General features: G+C 32.4%; 1 protein-coding gene and 2 pseudogenes across 1 annotated transcript; all 3 read right to left on the reverse strand.

The window, feature by feature from the left end:
• Positions 1-1,786: 1,786 nt before the first annotated feature.
• Positions 1,787-10,731, reverse strand: LOC140920746 (uncharacterized; annotated as a pseudogene).
• Positions 10,732-10,793: 62 nt separating this feature from the next.
• LOC140920747 (uncharacterized) lies at positions 10,794-11,740 on the reverse strand (annotated as a pseudogene).
• Positions 11,741-17,353: 5,613 nt separating this feature from the next.
• Positions 17,354-18,486, reverse strand: LOC101488502 (uncharacterized). Its single transcript, XM_004513338.4, has one exon. The coding sequence runs from the start codon at positions 18,246-18,248 to the stop codon at positions 17,550-17,552; it is 699 nt and encodes a 232-aa protein (XP_004513395.1). The 5' UTR covers positions 18,249-18,486; the 3' UTR covers positions 17,354-17,549.
• Positions 18,487-18,913: the final 427 nt, after the last annotated feature.

An 18,913-nucleotide genomic window follows, 5' to 3' on the forward strand; every position in this document is an offset into this window, starting at 1 on the left:
AAATTCCGACAGAGTATCCTATGTAAATTCAACATTTCCAAATTTATAGAATCCCTGTTTAACTTTCAATTCAGTCATAAATAAAATAACATAACCTAATTTCTTAATACATTTAAAAAAAAAAAATAGACTTTCTAGATTCCAAAATAGCTGCAATTTACATCAGACTCAACAGATGTTACAAAAAATGGTCATCGATCAAAGAGGCCTACCAAAAAGAAATATGTTGAGACTTGAATCTAATTACAGATTTCTACTCAACTGCCTGCGAATCTGAAAAAAATAAACAACATAAAGGGTAAGTCACAAAGACTTAGTGAGCAGACAACAACCACCATCAATTGGAAGAGAAACACACAAAAAACACGAATAACTGCTTTACAATCGGGCGGCAGTTATGTTAAACAATATTACTTAAAAATCTAGAAAATTCTAAATTTAAAATATACACATATCAAGTCGTTAAACTTATAATTTAACCGTTAAGATAGAAATTTTAAGAATTCAGTTAATAATGAAGCGAAATGCAAATGAACAACCTTAAAATCATCATAAAAATCAAATAAGTAAAAACACAATTTTTTTTAGAACCAAGAGGTGGCTTCATCTCATTGATAACTCTTTCCTCCTAAGGGTGGCATTTCCCTTAGGGGTGGCTCCACCTAACGGATAACCCTCTCCTCTCAATCCCGCAACGCAGCATCACGTATCAATTAGGGAGCTTACATCTTATAGATAGCCCTCTCCTCCTACAGATGACATTTCTCATAGGGACGACTCCATCTAATGGGTAACTCTCCCTAACCAAAACAAGGTAACTAGGTGCACCTAACACCGTTAACGATTTAATAATATAACAACGATTTTCCAAAACACGTATTTAAAATAATTTCATCGAAATTCATGAAAAACATATTCAATCGCATAACAATTCAATAATAAAATACTTTTAACTCGTACATAAATCAACTAATAACATATTATATAACAACGACAATTAAATTAAATAATTGAAGAAATTGAGATAAATTTCAAAGGTTGTGTTCCCCAAATTTTTCAATCAATACTTTAATACAGAAAAACAAGTAAAATAATAATAATAGCATTATATAAAAAATATATGACGATGATCGTCGTTAACTCACCACTATGGAGAATCGTCTAAGTTTGGTCTCCAACAACTCATAGAGTAGTCGGCAGGGTCTCAATTGACAAATCTAAGTATCAAAAATATTGCCAAGACTGTAGAAAAATTTATTATAAAAATTAGCTAACTCTAGGAAACCATGAAAATCATTTAAATATACTCTAAGCACAAAATAAGATTTTTACTCAAAACTACATTTTTCTATGAATTCATACTAGGATTAGAGTTGTGCATTTACCTCAATGAGTCTCAATAAACAACTCTCAAGAGATGGGTACCCTTTTCCTTCCTTAGAACACAAACCCTAACCTAAAAATCCCAACCAAAAGAATTTGTAGGAGTCTGAGAAATTATGCTTATGGGGATGTTAAATCATTTTTAAGCGTTGAGGGTTTGAGTAACAGAGTGACAAGATGCAAAGAGAAGGAGAGGAAAAAAAAAAAACAGCAACACAAATGGGGGGAGACATAAGTGTGGGTACTTTGCACGGATAACTTCTTCGGGTTCCCAAGTAGTTTCTTCACCGGATGGACCACGCTAAAGGACTTTTACTGAAACAATATCTTTTAAGCGTAAACGTCTCACTTGGCGATCTAATATAGCTACTGGATGCTCAACGTATGATAGACTCTCATCTAATTATACGTCTTCATGATTAATCACATGAAAAGGGTCATGAAGATACTTCTGAAGCATCGAAATATGGAAAACTGGATGAACTCCCGAGAGATCCGGTAGAAGTGCCAAGCGATACGCTACTGGTCCGACCCTTTCTAAAATTTCAAATGGTCTAATGAATCTTGGACTTAGTTTCCCCTTCTTACCAAATCGCAAAACTCCTTTCATTGGTGAGACTCGTAGAAATACATGTTCCCACACTGAAAACTCTAAGGGACGACGCCTCTTATTAGAATAAGATTTTTGCCTATTTTGAGCTGTCACTAAGCGATCCCAAATCAATTTAACTTTTTCAATGGCATCTTGAACCAATTCTGGACTAACTAATTTAGCTTCACCAACTCAAACCATCTTATCGGAGACCTACATCGTCTTCCGTACAAAGCCTCGAACGGAGCCATCTGAATACTAGATTGATAGCTATTATTGTATGCAAATTCCATCAAGGGAAAATGTTGAACCCAACTACCCCCAAGATCCAGAACACAAGAACGAAACATATCTTCCAATGTTTGTATAGTCCTTTCAGATTGACCATCTGTTTAAGGATGAAAAGCGGTGCTAAGCTTCAAACGAGTTCCTAATGAAGTTTGAAACGACTTCCAAAATTGAGCAGTAAGTTGGGCCACACGGTCAGAAATAATAGACACCGGTACACCATGCAAAGAGACAATTTTATCTAAATAAAGTTTAGCATATTGAGATGCAGTATAAGTAGTCTTCACAGGCAAAAAGTGTGCATATTTGGTTAACCGATCTATAATCACCCACATTGAGTCATAACCCCTTTGGGTTCGTGGTAATCCCGTGACAAAATCCATAGCGATGTCTTCCCACTTCCATTCAGGTATTTCAACAGGTTGAAGTAACCCCGCAGGTTTTTGGTGCTCAACCTTTACTTGTTGACACACTAAGCACCAAGAGACAAAATATGCTACGTCTCTCTTCATCCCTTCCCACCAATACAATTATCTCAAGTCTTGATACATCTTATTAGAACCTGGGTGAGTAGTGTAAGAAGAATGATGAGCCTCCTCTAAAATTTTCCTACTAAAGCCCTTAACATTTGGAACACACAACCGAGACTTCAACCTCAGTACACCATCAAAATCAATTGAAAAGTCTGAAATTTTACCATTTTGAACATTATTTACCATATTCACCAAGTATGGGTCTTGACTTTGAGCTTCTTTGATATCACCAACTACGGTTGGACGAATTTGTACGTGGGCTAAAAATAACCTCGAATGACCAAGTTCCAATTGAATTCCACTTTCAACAACTTCTTGAAATTCTTTAACTATTGGCCTCTTTACTTCTGCTATATAAGCAAGATTGCCCATGGATTTCCTACTCAAAGCATCTGCAACAACATTTTCCTTCCTTGGGTGGTATAAGATTGTGCAATCATAATCTTTCAAGAGTTCCATCCACCTTCTTTATCTTAAATTTAAATCTCGTTGTTGAAGGATATACTTAAGACTTTTATGATCGATATAAATCTCACAAGTTTCACCATATAGATAGTGCCTTCAAATCTTAAGAGCAAAAATAACTGCAGCCATTTCCAAATCATGTGTGGGATAGTTCACTTCAATGCCTCTTGAGTTGTCTAGATGCATAGGCAATAACCTTACCTTGTTGCATAAGTACACAACCGAGACCAACTCTAGAAGCATCACAATAAACTACATAACTTTCACCACCTATAGGTAATGCCAAAATAGGTGTTGACGTCAAGTACTCCTTCAACTTTTGAAAGCTTTCCTCACTTGCATCAGTCCATCGAAACTCAACTTTCTTCTGGGTCAACCTATTCAACGAAGATGCAATCTTTGAGAAATCCTTCACAAAACGTCGATAATAACCTGCTAAGCCAAGAAAACTCTGAATCTTCTTCATTGTGGTAGGTATGGGCCAATTCTGGACTGCTTCCACCTTACTTGGATCTACACTTATTCCATTCTTAGACACAACATGTCCTAAAAATGCCACACTATCCAGCCAAAACTGACATTTTGAGAATTTGGCATATAATTGTTTATCTCTTAAGGTTTGCAAAACCAACCTTAAATGTCGCTCGTGTTCTTCTTTACTCTTGAAATAAACAAGGATATCATCAATAAACACAATCACGAATTGATCCAAGAATAGTTTAAAAACACGATTCATCAAATCCATGAAAGCTGTTGGGGCATTAGTAAGCCCAAAAGACATAACCAGGAATTTATAATGTCCATAACGCGTGCAAAAATTTTTCTTCGTTATGTCATCCCTCTTAATCTTCAACTAGTGATACCCCGACCGCAAATCAATCTTAGAAAAACATTGAGCTCCTTGAAGTCGGTCAAACAACTCATCAATGCGTGGCAAATGATATTTATTCTTCATAGTTACTTTATTCAACTGTTGATAGTCTACACAAAGCCGCATGGATCCGTCTTTCTTCTTTACAAATAATACTGGTGCTCCCCAAGGAGAAGAACTTGGACGAATAAAACCCTTATCAAGAAGATCTTGAAGTTGTTCCTTTAACTCTTTAAGTTCTGATGGTGCCATACGATAAGGAGGTATAGATATAGGATGAGTGTTAGGAACTAAGTCTATAGATAACTCGATCTCCTTATCAGGTGGCAACCCAGGAAGTTCTTCAGGAAAAACATCTGGAAATTCACATGCTATTGGAATTTCCTCCAATTCCTCCTCAGCAACTTGTGTATCCCTTACCAAGGCTAAGTACGTTTGACAACCTTTTCTCATTAACTTGCTAGCTCTCAATGCTGAAATTTGGTTATGTGGTACCCAACAATGTGCTCCTTGAAACGAGAAGACTGATTGTCCTGGTATCTCAAATTTCACCACTTTGTTATGACAATCCAAAGTGGCATGATGCAAAGCCAATCAATCCATACCCAAAATCACATCAAAATCTATCAAGTCAATAACTACTAAATCTACCGGCAACACCTTGCCATCAATAGTTATATCCCAAGAACGATACACCGACTTAGCGAGCAAATTTCCTCCAACAGGTGTAGCTACAACTAAAGGCTCTTCTAAAGAAGATGAACATTTACCAAGTCGAGTAGCAAACCACGAGGATACAAAAGAATGTGTAGCTCCAGGGTCAAAAAAAACATGAGCATATCTAGAACAAATAGAAAGTATACCTGTAACTACTACATTGGATGTCTGAGCATCCCGATGAGTCAAAGCAAACACTCGAGTCTGATCTCTTCCTGCTGGTATCTAACATCTACCACCAAATCCTCTACCTCGCTGCTGAGATGTTCCTAAACCTCTGACATAAGAACTTCCACTTTGACGCACAGGTGCAGAATGAGTCTGAGAAGATGCCAAAGTTGTTAGTGCTGATGCATAACTAGAGGATGGATGTGTCGTGTCTACAGGACAATCCCTCCTGATGTGACCTACTTGGCCACATTGATAGCACACCTTAGCATTACCATCTCTAGAGCAATTCCCAAAGTGAAACCTACCACAAATAGAACATCATGTAGCTGAAACACCAGAATGTCTCTGAGGGAGAGTGGATTGTGATGTTGCTCTAGAATCTGATCTACGACTCTGCACTATCCTAGAAGACTGCCCACTATGACCACCTCTTTGAGACATGAGTTTTTGTTGCCCCTAATAACCAAACATAGATCCACCATCGCGATTTGAATAGTTACTGTTAGATCCTTCAACCCTTTGTTTCTTCCGTTAATCTTGTCTATTGCCTCCTTTTTCCTTCTGTCTTTGCTCGATCTGAAGAGCCAAACTCAACACCTCAGTAAAAGTAGAACAATTAGACCCAACCACAGATCTAAATAAGTAATCCTTCAATCCTCTAATGAACCTCTTAACACGCATCTCCTCAGTGATAGGATAAGGAGCATGTCTAGAGAGCTGTGTAAAACGAGCACTATACTCTGAAACTGTCATACCCTCTGTTTTCTCCAATCGCTCAAACTCATGAGCTAATTCATCTCTAACACTCTCTGGAAGAAAACAGAGCCATGAACAATTGAGGGAACTCTCTCCATGCTAACGGAGGTGACCCCACTTGTCTACCACGTGACACTATATCAAACCAATCACGTGCCACACCTATTAGCTGAAATGATATCAATTTTACTGCTCTTACCTCAAAACAACCCAATGCTCTCCAAAGACGCTCTAGACTGTCAATGAATGGTTGAGCATCCTCAGTTGCACTAGACCCAGAAAAAGTAGGGGGTTTAAACTTCATGAAGTCTGGTAAAGTAACCTCAATACCCCTCGTTGCAGCAGTTGTCTGATGCTCAACTTGTCTAACCTCTTGTTGACCATTGACATTTTCATGACTTTGATCACCCTCTTATTGTTGTCCATGACAACCCCAACAAGTTGTTGCACAACCTATTGTAATCCCTGCAGACCAGCAACAAACTCTTCCATGGCTGGATTTCCGCACCTCCTCCTAGGTACCTCAACATCGGCATCCAAGCCACGTCCGCCAACATTAGCTCTACGCCTATTTCGAGCACAAACTGAAACACGACCTCGTTGACGAGCACTTTAGGCTTGGGCAATTGACTCATCAGCAATTTCCCTTATAGTAGGATTCCTAGTCTTGGGTGGCATTATCACCTATTCAAAGAACATTGATACAAAAATTGAATAAGACGAAAACAAATTGTGGAGAGGTAGTGATGATGAATTTAAACACAGATTCAGACAACAGATGAGACTCTCATAGAGTGCTAGTAGCCCTTGCAAGTAAGTTGTGCCCGGGTACACAATTTACTCACAAGAATCTATTATCACCCTATGTTTGCAGCTATTAGAACCTACGACCGAGCTCTGATACCAACATTGTCACGACCAGAAATTTATCTGTCGTGACCGACGCACAAGCTATACTCCTAGCCTGGCAAGCCTATCGACTAACTTAACAATTAAACAACCAAACCGTTCTCTAACCATTTCAAAAATATATATATACTTTTTCTCGAAATATCGACAGAGTGTCCTCTGTAAATTCAACGTTTCCAAATTTATAGAATCCCTGTTTAAATTTCAATTCAGTCATAAATCAAATAACATAACCTAATTTCTTAATACATTTCAAAAAAAAAATAATAGACTTTCTAGATTCCAAAATAGCTGCAATTTACATCAGACTCAACAAACGTTACAAAAAAATGGTCCTCAATCAAAGAGGCCTACCAAAAAGAAATATGTTGAGACTTGAATCTAATAACAGATTTCTACTCAGCTGCCTGCAAACCTAAAAAAAATAAACAACATAAAGGGTTAAGTCACAAGGACTTAGTGAGGAGACAACAACCACCATCAATTGGAAGGAAAACACACAAAAAGCATGAATAACTGCTTTACAATCGGGCGGCAGTTATGTTAAACAATATTACTTAAAAATCTAGAAAATTCTAAATTTAAAATATACACATATCCAGTCGTTAAACTTATAATTTAACCTTTCAAATAGAAATTTTAAGAATTCAGTTAATAACGAAGCGAAATCCAAATGAACAACCTTAAAATCATCATAAAAATCAAATAAGTAAAAATACAATTTTTTTTAGAACAAAGAGGTGGCTTCATCTCATTGATAGCCATTTCCTCCTAAGGATAGTCTTTCCCTTAGAGGTGGCTCCATCTAACGGATAGCCATCTCCTCTCAATCCTGCAACGCATCATCATGTATCAATTAGGGAGCTTACATCTCGTTGATAGCCCTATCCTCCTACATATGACATTTCTCATAGGAGCGGCTCCATCTAACGGGTAACTCTCCCTAACCAAAACGAGGTAACTAGGTGCACCTAACGCCGTTAACGATTTAATAATATCACAACGATTTCTCAAAACACGTATTTAAAACCATTTCATCGAAATTCATGGAAAACATATTCAATTGCATAATAATTCAATATTTAAATACTTTAACTCACACGTAAATCAACTAATAACATATTATATAACAACAACCATTAAATTAATTAATTGATGAAATCGAGATAAATTTCAAAGGTTGTGTTCTCCAAATTTTTCAATAAATACTTTAATATAGAAAACAAGTAAAATAATAATAATAGCATTATAAAAAAAATATATGACGATGATCGTCGTCAACTCACCACTATGGAGAATCGTCTATGTTTGCTCCCCAACAACTCACAGAGTAGCCGGTAGGGTCTCAATTGACAAATTTGAGTATCAAAAATATTTCCAAGACTTTAGAAAAAATTATTCTAAAGTTTAGCTAGCTCTATGAAACCATGAAAATCCTTTAAATATACTATAAGCACAAAATAAGATTTTTACTCAAAACTACATTTTTCTATGAATTCATACTCGGATTAGAGTTGTGCATTTACCTCAATGAGTCACAATAAACAACTCTCAAGAGATGGGTACTCTTTTCCTTCCTTAGAACACAAACCCTAACTCAAAAATCTCAACCAAAAGAATTTGTAGGAGTCTGAGAAATTATGCTTGTGGGGATGTTAAATCCCTTTTAAGGGTTGATGGTTTGAGTAATAGAGTGAGAAGAAGCAAAGATAAGGAGAGGAAAAAAAAACAGCAACAAAAATGGGGGGAGAGTGTTCGGTCGAGAGGGAGAGAGAGAAGAAGGGAAAATGAATTAGAGAAAAATGAGGTGAGGTGGAAAAGAAAATGTAGTAGAGTTGATTTTAATTAATTATTATTATAATATTATTTATTTTTTAAAAAAACAATGACATAGGCATGTCATATGTTACCACAAATGCCTATTGACATCTCAAATCAATCAAACCTATTGTGAGAGTTAAGGCTGCCACAAATTCAAATAAATTTTCCTCCAATATTTTCGTGGCTGATTTTTACCGCCACAAAAGTTATAATCAGCCAAAAAAAAATTTTAGATATGTCAGAGTTGTTTTAGCCACTAATAACAATCAATTTAAGTTTTAGTATGTGTTAGAGGTTTTTTAACCAATAATTTGTGAAATTTTTTCTCAATCACAAGTTTTTTTAAATTGACCATAAATTGATATTATTCTTGTAGTACACTATCTATCAAAGTAGTCCACCATATAATCAATATATAGTTTTTGTCTCTCCTATATTACGATATTAAATAATGTGAGACTCTTTTACGATATTAAATGAGACTTTTTTATGATATTTCAATTTCAACCAATTCTAACAAATTTAGACTCTTATCATAAAAACCATTGTTATGTGGCCTATTATTGGGGGAGGAATCCAAATAAATTGGGATTAACTTCTTAGTTCTTATTGGCATCATAACCCTAACACTTATCTTAATTACAAACAAGTTAAGAATGGAATAAAGTAACTTATAATAATTTTTCTTTTTAATATAACATTATTTTTATCATTTCATAGATTCAGCACACTTAAATTGCTGAATTGTTACGAATCCAAACGATAGTTTTTGGAGAGATCTAAACATTTGTCAACACATGATAGGTCTAAATGCTGAGAGATTTCAGCAGTTTAAGTAAGTGATTAAATGTTTGGAACTTTAGTTCTCTTAAGGACAAATCTTGATTAGGAAGGGAGAACACATTTTATGTGCATATGGCAAATGCTAAGAAGTGCAATTCACTTGTTAAGTATATAAATATAAAATATTATATTGAAAAGTGCACTAAAAATTGTGTTTGTTCTAAATATAAAAAAATATTTATTGGTTCATTTTTACAAATGTTTAAGTGCACATGTTAAGCATATAAATATAAAAATCGGTAAATCACCATTTTAGTATCTAAAAGTATAGGACATTGTCATTTTGATATTTGATTCAACACAAAATTCAAATTATTTTTTGAATTATCAAAATGTCAGACAATTTATTCTTTGACATTATAACGATCATGTACTATTTTGAGAGTAAATTGTATCTTTCAGAGACTTTTGTAATAATTAGTCGTTTCTTTTAAGAACTATTTTGATGATTTGAGAACTAATTTGATTTTTAGCTGAATCATGAAACAAAGAGACAACACCCTACACCTTTAAGTATTAGAATAGTGGTTTACTATGATATTACACAATTTCTATTCAATGCAAAATTTCTATTTTTTTCAATCCTTAATTAACAAGGGCCCTTATGACATTTGGTAAAATAATGAACCAATAAATATTTATTAAATTGGTTGAAAGCAATGGTTCGACCAATCCATTAACATTTGAATTGAGTGCACTCAAAAGCTATACAATCACCATAGTTTTTTCAGATACACAAAGAGATAAACTACAATTTTATTCTCTTAAAATACAAGATCACGTTACTTTGGTTCATGACTTAGAAAAAAAAATTCAAACTAATCATCAAATCATCATAATAGTTTCTAAAAGATACAACTTACTATTGTAAAAGTCTATAAAAGATATAATTTAATGTTAAAATAGTTCATGACTTTTATAACGTCAAAGACTAAAATGACTGACATTTTGATGATTCGTAGATTAATTTGATTTTTTTGCTGAATCAAAGACCAAAATATCAATATTCTATATGTTTAGATATTAAAATGGTAGTTTATCCATAAGGCAAAGTATATTACGAGGAAATGCAAGGCTAAAATTTATAAATAAGTTTTAACATAGATATGGAAAGACAATATATTACCCTAAACAACTAATCAATAAAAAAGATTGTTGTTTTTGGTGTTGTTGATAACATATGAAGGATAGAGTATTACTTAGATTAAATATTTATGCCAACGCAGTTGTATTAAGTATAATAAATAATTAAGGTTGACTCAATACGTTATGAGACCTAAAGCGAAATTATCATATAGGACTTTTTCAAAGTTAATAAATAAATTATTAATATTTTTAATGATTGAGTTTACAGCAAATTATTTATCATACCAAATAGTCATGCTTAGCAAAAATTCAAAATTTTCAAACTTATAAGTTGCTAAACAATCGATGTCACTTTTATTTAAAGATCGTCATTAATTTCACCTAATTTTAATAAAGGATCTCTTATCTGAGGAGTTTGAAAACGCAAAGTTTTAACACTTTCAATGCGACTTTCCCAACGTGTTTGTGACAATGATTTTAGAGTTAAACTAGGGATATGATCTTGCAAAAATTTCATCTTTTAGTTGAAGAAGAAAATAGTGTATATATACGTTGTACCACTCCAAAAAAAGATGTAGCTTTAGAACAACAATTAGTCATATCACAAAGTACCAAATTTAGACTATGGCAATCACAAGGAGTGTAAAATGATCTAGGATTAATATCTATAAACCTTTTTTGCGCACCTTGATGTTTCCTTTTCATATTTGATCCATTATCATAACCTTGTCCTCTTAGATTAATAATATCAATTCCAATATTATTTATTTCATTTGTAATTGTATCAAAAAGACCTTTTCCAGATGTATCATCTACGGTTAAAAATTTTAAAAAATATTTAGAGATTTGCATCGGAGTCGATGAAAGATCCACATATCGTAGCACAAAAGACATTTGCTCTTGATGACTTAAATCTGGAATACAATCAAGTATGATTGAAAAATATTTTTCATCAACAATTTTTTTAATGATTTTTGTTTTAATTTCATTTGCTAGAAAGGTTATCAATTCATTTTGTATTCAATGTCCAAGGTAGTGGTTATGAATTTCTTTGTCTTTATTTCGACGAACATGTTCTTGCATTATAGGATTAAATTATGCAATAATTTCAATTAGTTTTAAAAAATTTCCATTATTTTCTTGATATAACTTTTTATTTGTTCCACGATAAGCTAAGTTGTTTCTTCCAAGAGTTTTAACAATAGCAATAATTCTAAATAATACATTTATCCAATGTTCTATGTCCCTATTTATTTGTTTTAGAACATTTGTTTTTTCTTTTGACAATCTTAAATCTAAATCCATCTAATAACTCATGTTAGTAATGTGTTCACTACTTGTCTCATGATTTCTCGATTTATAACTAATATTTTTCAAATCCCCACTACCTTCAGTAGCGAATTTACTTGTACTAAAAAGGGCATTAAATAATTTGCAACAAAAACAAAATGCTTTATCCAAGTCTTTAGAATAAACTAACCATCTTCTTTCGCGTGTTTCTCTGTTGGGTAACTTTTGAAGATAAAGAGATGAAGAAAAGTGTCTTGAATATTCATCCTTAGGAAAATCTATATCAATAATTTTAACAAGATCTTTTTCTATCAATATTTGTTCATTGACTTGGACCATATATGATTTTGGGAATGGACTCTTCTAATAATTGATTTATTGATTACAATGAATTCTAATTCCATATTTTCATTTATTTCTACAATGTTATCTTGCTCATTCACCGAGCAATCACCGATATTTTCAATTTTAGTTTTTGTTGTTGTTATTTTGATAAGTTTATCTATAGCTCCCTTTTGTGATTCAACAAAAGCTTCAATTCTTTTCTTTTTTTGTAATTTTGCATAGTCTGATTCATATATTCGAGTTAAAATTTATATATATAAGAAAATAGAAGCAATGCAGACTCAAATTCAACAAGATTACAGATAATTAGATAAATATTAGAACAATAGAACTTGATCGATAAGATACTATTTGAAACAAAAATTTCTTCTAGTTTATGTTCCATCCAAATAGAAATGGTTGATCCTGCTACAATTGGAAAAAAAAGATTAATAATTTAGAATGTAAATATTTAATTAATACTTAACATATGAAAAAGAGATGAATAAATTTAAAACACATACCTGAGTATATTTATGGCCACTGACAAGAGCTAATCACACAATGAAAGTTCAAAATGAAAAATAAAATCAAAGAAGGAATAAGGAAGTAGGATCAAAGGTGAAAAAACTTTTGCAACGTTGAATAGCAAAATTTCAGACGAATCTTTCGACATGAATATGATATTTTAAGAGACACTTTTAGTGAAAAACAATATATTGTCTTTAATATAAGATGTTTTTTAATAGGGGTGTTCATGTACGCAGGTCGACCTGCCAACCCGATCACCGAACCCGATTTTTACTCGTATCCGGTCACTTTTGGGTCCGACCCAACTCAATTTATTGAGACTCACTTATATTTGGTTCAGGTAATGGGTTCAACAATTTGAACCCGTCGACCCGACCCGGTAACTAGTTATAATTTTTTTTTTTGACATCCTTATAGGATTTCATTACTCTTCTTCTTCATATTTTCATTATTTATTATTTCTTCTTCTTTATCTCTTCACTTTTATTATTGATGTTTATTTTTGCAGATTCCCAATTGTTTCCTTCCACAATTTGAGGAACTCGTTAAGTGTTTGAACTTGAAGTTGACATTGCTTAGAATTGATGAATTTTTATGTTTTATTGATTTATTGTTGTTGAATTTATTTATGTATTTGAAGATTGTTGGATTTATCTTTTTGTGTGAGAAGTCGTTGGTTTTTTTTAAAGAATTGAATGATGTGATTTAAATTTTATAGTTTTTGAGACATTCAAGTATTAAATATATTTTCACTTATTAAATTTTCCCGTAAAATAAAAAAAAAAAAAAAACAGGTTATTATTCATGTATAATCTGTCAACCCAATTCAATCCAACCCGTTCTTGATCGGCTCGGTTCGGGTTAAATGAAAAAAATATGAGTTTAGAACTTAATCCAACCCAAAGATAATCGATCGGGTTGGATATCGGATTTTGTCAAATCTGGCCGAACCCAACCCATGTACACCCCTACTTTTTAGTGAAAAGGAATGCATTTAAGATAAAAAGAATCTTCCAACGGTATACTATCGTAAATAGTTGCATCGATTTTAATTGACTAATAATACAATCAACACACATCACACATATCAATTCAAATGATGATTATGCAAAAACTTAGAAATTAAGGTCTTTTTTGTTTATGTGTATAGTTAAAGAGTTTTATAACATATTATTGAGTCTATGTACCGTATAAATATAAAAATAAAAAAATTATTTTTTGACAAGACCTAAAGCAAGAGCTTTATGTGCCTCTCTCTTAAGCCGACTATATAAATAACCATAGGATAGGAAAACTCAAATAAATGAATTAGATTTTTATATTACTGCTTTATGTTTGATTTTTTATTCTAATTACATGTGAAATATAAGCTTTCGAAAAGCTTATGATACATGAGTACATATAATCTCAAGTTAAGACCCCGGTGCTACGTATGTAACGTGCATACTCTCGCAATATAATTCGAAAGTTTTATATAAATTGGTAATGAGAAAAAGTTAATTTGAATAAAGTGGATAGAAATTACAAACTTTTAGAATCAAACTCGTGAAAGTAAACACATATGATAGCAATAAAATATTTAATTTTCTACGCACTTAATATAGAAACTAGAGTCGTTCTAAATATTTTAAAGGTCTTTTTCTGATTTTATAAATTGGACCTCAAATAAAAAGAAGCATCAGCAATTACATCAAAAAGAACCACAAATTCAAATTACTTAATTTAAATTATAAATAACATCAATAACATCAAAAAGAGGCAAAACTCAGACAATTTTGAAGACCTTGATGCAAATATTTTTGGGCCTAATACTCTTAAAAACATTTAAAAAATTGGGTCATGTAGTGTTGGTCACGAGCCCATGGCTGGCCATGATAGAAACTACTAAGCAAAATATTATTCTAACAAATACAAAAGTATTCATGAAAAATGGTTGAATCCTGCAACCAAAGAAACGCGTCAAGTGCATCTAAGGATCACTTGGACGTAGAAAACAGTGTTGCTAGAAGTTAAAGTTACACAATCTTTATATTTGACCTTTCTATCAATCTCTGAGCTTTGTAGAATTTGTCTCACTCTCTTGAAGTTACACCAATTCTTGAATCTTAAGATATTTATTTTTCTCGGCTACAACAAGAGGATCACATGCCACTGTGAATTCATAAAAATAATAAATTACATACTATATTATACAATACAATTGCAGCAAAAATATTACACCACTAACAATTGAAACTAATAACAAAATACAATCATTTGAATTTGACAATATAGGTACAGTATAAGAGCTATTGAATGTCTTTCATCCTTGCAATTATAACCTTTTTTGAATTCGATCCTCGTAATTTTTTTTATTTGGTTTACATCCCAACAAATACAATTTTATTTTAAAATAATCCTTAAGTTGTTTCTACTGTTACAAAAACTAACAAACTCCATTAAGTATAATTAAATAATTATACTTATTAAATTATATTAACCTAAATAAAATGAAATCTTTTTAAAATTTAAAATAACATTTTTTTAACTTGAACCTTAAAACTCTAATATAATTAAAATGTATCAGTTTCCCTTAAAAAAAAACCTAAATCAAGAACGAATGTTCTTCGTTGTTTCTCATCGGTGGTGCGTCGTATCTCATCGGAGGTGAAAGGTGGTGGTCACGGACTCGTGTATATCACTTGTGCTTAGTTTATTATTGTGCTTTGTCTTTGTGATCTTATTTTGTGAAGGAGATAAACGACTGATGTTGGAGCAACTCATGCGTGCGTGTTAAAGGTAATGTCATTTCGTCTTTGTTTTCTTCTTTTTGAGGACCAACATGAAACTTTACTGTTTTCGTTTATTCTACTATGATTTTTGATTTTTCTATTTGTGGGACCAAAGCGTGTAGCTACTTTGTTTCAATTATTCTAATGATATTACCATTTAATGGGATGAAATGTTTGTCATATTGACATGTGCCTTGTTTTTTACTCAACATGATGAACTTTTCTATTAGTTTTCACTATGGGGGTAAGTTTGTGAGATATTTGGTTTTGTATTACATAGGGGATATTGAGCATGTGGTTCATGGGATTGATGTCCACAAATGAAGTTATTTTGAAGTTGTTGGAATTTTGAAGGACTTAGGTTATGATAACTCCAAGTATAGGTTATGGTGGAAAAATGATGAAGATGAAAACTTTAAAAGAATAGTGGATGATAGAGATGCAGCTGAGGTTGGTGAACATACTCTGAAAATGAATTGCAAAGCTCAGCTATATGATGAGCACTCTGTAAAAGAGTTGTTTGGATTAGAACCACGAATAGAGTTGGGACAGTCTTCTGGGGTGTTAAATGATGTTGCATGTTGATGATGATGGAAGTGTTAGTTACAGTCACAACAGTGAAGATGAAGTTGATGGTGTTAAGTTTGATGATAGTGAGGATGAGAGAGCACTTGGCTTAGATGATGGTTTTGGTGTTGATAATAGAATACAGGATCCTTCTGTTGGATCATATAATGTTGAAATCTATGGTTTAAACCATCGTAAACCATACAGTGTGAAGGCAACTACAATTACATCAATAACATCAAAAAGAGAGGCAAAAACTCAAACAATTTTAAAGACCTTGATGCAAGTATTTTTGGGCTGTAATACTCTTAAAAAAAATTTAAAAATTGAATCATGTACTATTGGTCACGGGCCCATGGGCGGCCATGATAGAAACTACTAAACAAAATATTATTCCAACAAATACAAAAGTATTAATGAAAAATGGTTGAATCATGTAACCAAATAAACGCACCGAGTGCATCTAAGGATCACTTGGACGTAGAAAACAGTGTTGCTAGAAGTTAAAGTTATACCAATCTTTATATTTGACCCTTCTACCAATCTCCGAGTTTTGTAGAATTTGTCTCGCTCTCTTTAAGTTACACCAATTCTTGAATCCTAAGATATTTATTTTTCTCAGCTACAATAGCAAGATCACGTGACACTATTAAATCATAAAAATAATAAATTATATAGTATATTATATAATACAATTGCAGCAAAAATATTACACCATTATCAATTGAAACTAATAACAAAATACAACCTTTTAAATTTAATAGTACAATTACAGTATAAGAGTTGTTGAATGGCATGATAGAAATGTATTTTATGGTTAGAGACTAATTTGAGTAGTTGAGTGACAAGCAAGCAAAAAACAAATATGAAGTCACCTATGTATAGGCAAGCAGGTATAACAAAGGACTTTAAATGGGAATGTTAGGAATGTGTTGTGGTTGGGGGATATATATGAAAGTATACTAATTGGTCATTGATTTCTTATTATAGGGAAATGAATAGATTTACTTTGGAAGCATGGCTCAACCAAACTATTGAGATTTGAATTGAGTGTACTCAAAGCACCATACACTCACTACAGTTAAAAAGGTTATATAGTAGAATATATAGATATATTTTGAGTTTTCTTTAAAATGTGACTTGATAAATTGGAAATAAATATAATCTAAAATTTAGATTTATGGTGTTTTGACTTCACCATCCAAATAACAACTGATCAATAAAAAATAAACCCTCTTGGGATTACCATATTAGAAGTTAGAACTTTCCCCGACACAGGTTGCTATTCACATGTTGAATTTCCATTAATATATTTCCTTCACATATTAAAATCCTCAATGTTTTTATAACTATTTTATTGCAAATTTATACTATAACAATGATTTGGACGTAGCCATCACAACCACAATTAAAAATCTTAATGAGATACATGGAGTAGAGAGTGTTAACATTAATTATAATTATATCAGATTTACAATGTACTTATTTGAAGAAAAAAAATTAAAGAATAAAGGGAATTAATGGTTAAAATATAAGTAATGAATAAGATTAATTAAGATAACAAATTAAACTGTTGTATCTAAAGATTTTTTGAGCTAGCCAGCTAGTTAATTGGTGTTGAGTTATTATCACTAAAACTCACAATTGGTAAGTATGTTAAGAAGCAAAGCCCTTGTATGGATCAAACGTCTAAACATACACTCCAACTCAACCTCAAGATCTTCAATTGCTATTTGCACCCCTGCCAACCTTTTCTTTGCACTTTGAACCATCATGGCATCAAGCACATCATCACAATTATGCAAACTCACACCAACAAGCTTTGATGCAAAAGATCTTTTGCCACTTGGTTTTGAATCCAACCAAGGTGTTGAAATTAAAGACAACAATGATTCCACAATTGAAACACTTGTCATCCTTACTTCACTCAACACATCAACAACTAATTTTAGTTTTTGTTCTTTCATTGGGGGGTGCAAATTCAATTTTTTACTATTCACACCCTTCAACCATTTCAAACACTTCAAAGTCTCTTTTTTTAATTTCTTCCTATAAATATTGTGAGAAGTGATTTTCTCTTCAATTCCTGGCTCCCCAATGCTTGCTCTACGCAAAGTAAATTGAAGTTCTTGAAGGTGTTCTTTCACAAACAAAAGAACATCTTTTGAAATACCACACACTTCCAATATTCTTAATGATGATTCCGAAACATCATTGACCCATTTTTCTTCTCTTTGATTTACAAGTGATTGTTGCACAATTGGAGAGTGAAGAAGATCATTTGCTGAATTTTGCATGTCTTTAAGTGCATCAAAATCAAGTGGGCCCATCTTGAATATTTCAAGAAATTAAAGGTTTGCACTTAGAAATATTTTAGAGGACTAGAAATTAAAGTTGATGATAATTATGGTATATAGCTTGTAGGGTGTGGTTGAATGAGTTTATATAGTAATAAAAAAAATGAAAAACCAAGAATTTGTTTATACTAAGTAGATCTTAGATTTGAAGATAAGGAAGGAAAAATGAAGTATCCTATTGTGGTACGGAAATGGAATAATAATTGTAACAACTATAAGGTACAAATTAATTTGTCTAAAGGAAAGTTCCATTTGGATATATGTTGATGGTTTTAGGATATTGTTGTTGAATATGAGAACAATATGATTAACAATATATGCATGCACGAGTGCATGCCAACCTGTGAAATAGTTACTTGGAAAGCAACAACATAGAAATAAATTATTTAAGGAATGTTAAAATATGATATTAGATTATTAATTAATTAAAAGATTATGCTAAATAAGTATAATATAAGCATGGATTAGTGACAACTGTGGACTGTGCAATGGTTTTGTTTAGTAAGTTGATGACATATGATCTGGATGCTAGCTACCATCCACCGTTTCATCAGATTGTTCCTAGAAATTTCCCCTACTTTAAGAAAAGACAGAAGTTGTCGAATTCATACATGAAATTATAGTAGTTCATGCAAATC

The sequence above is a fragment of the Cicer arietinum genome, chromosome 6 (genome assembly GCF_000331145.2).
Source record: "Cicer arietinum cultivar CDC Frontier isolate Library 1 chromosome 6, Cicar.CDCFrontier_v2.0, whole genome shotgun sequence".
Taxonomy (NCBI): Eukaryota; Viridiplantae; Streptophyta; class Magnoliopsida; order Fabales; family Fabaceae; genus Cicer; species Cicer arietinum.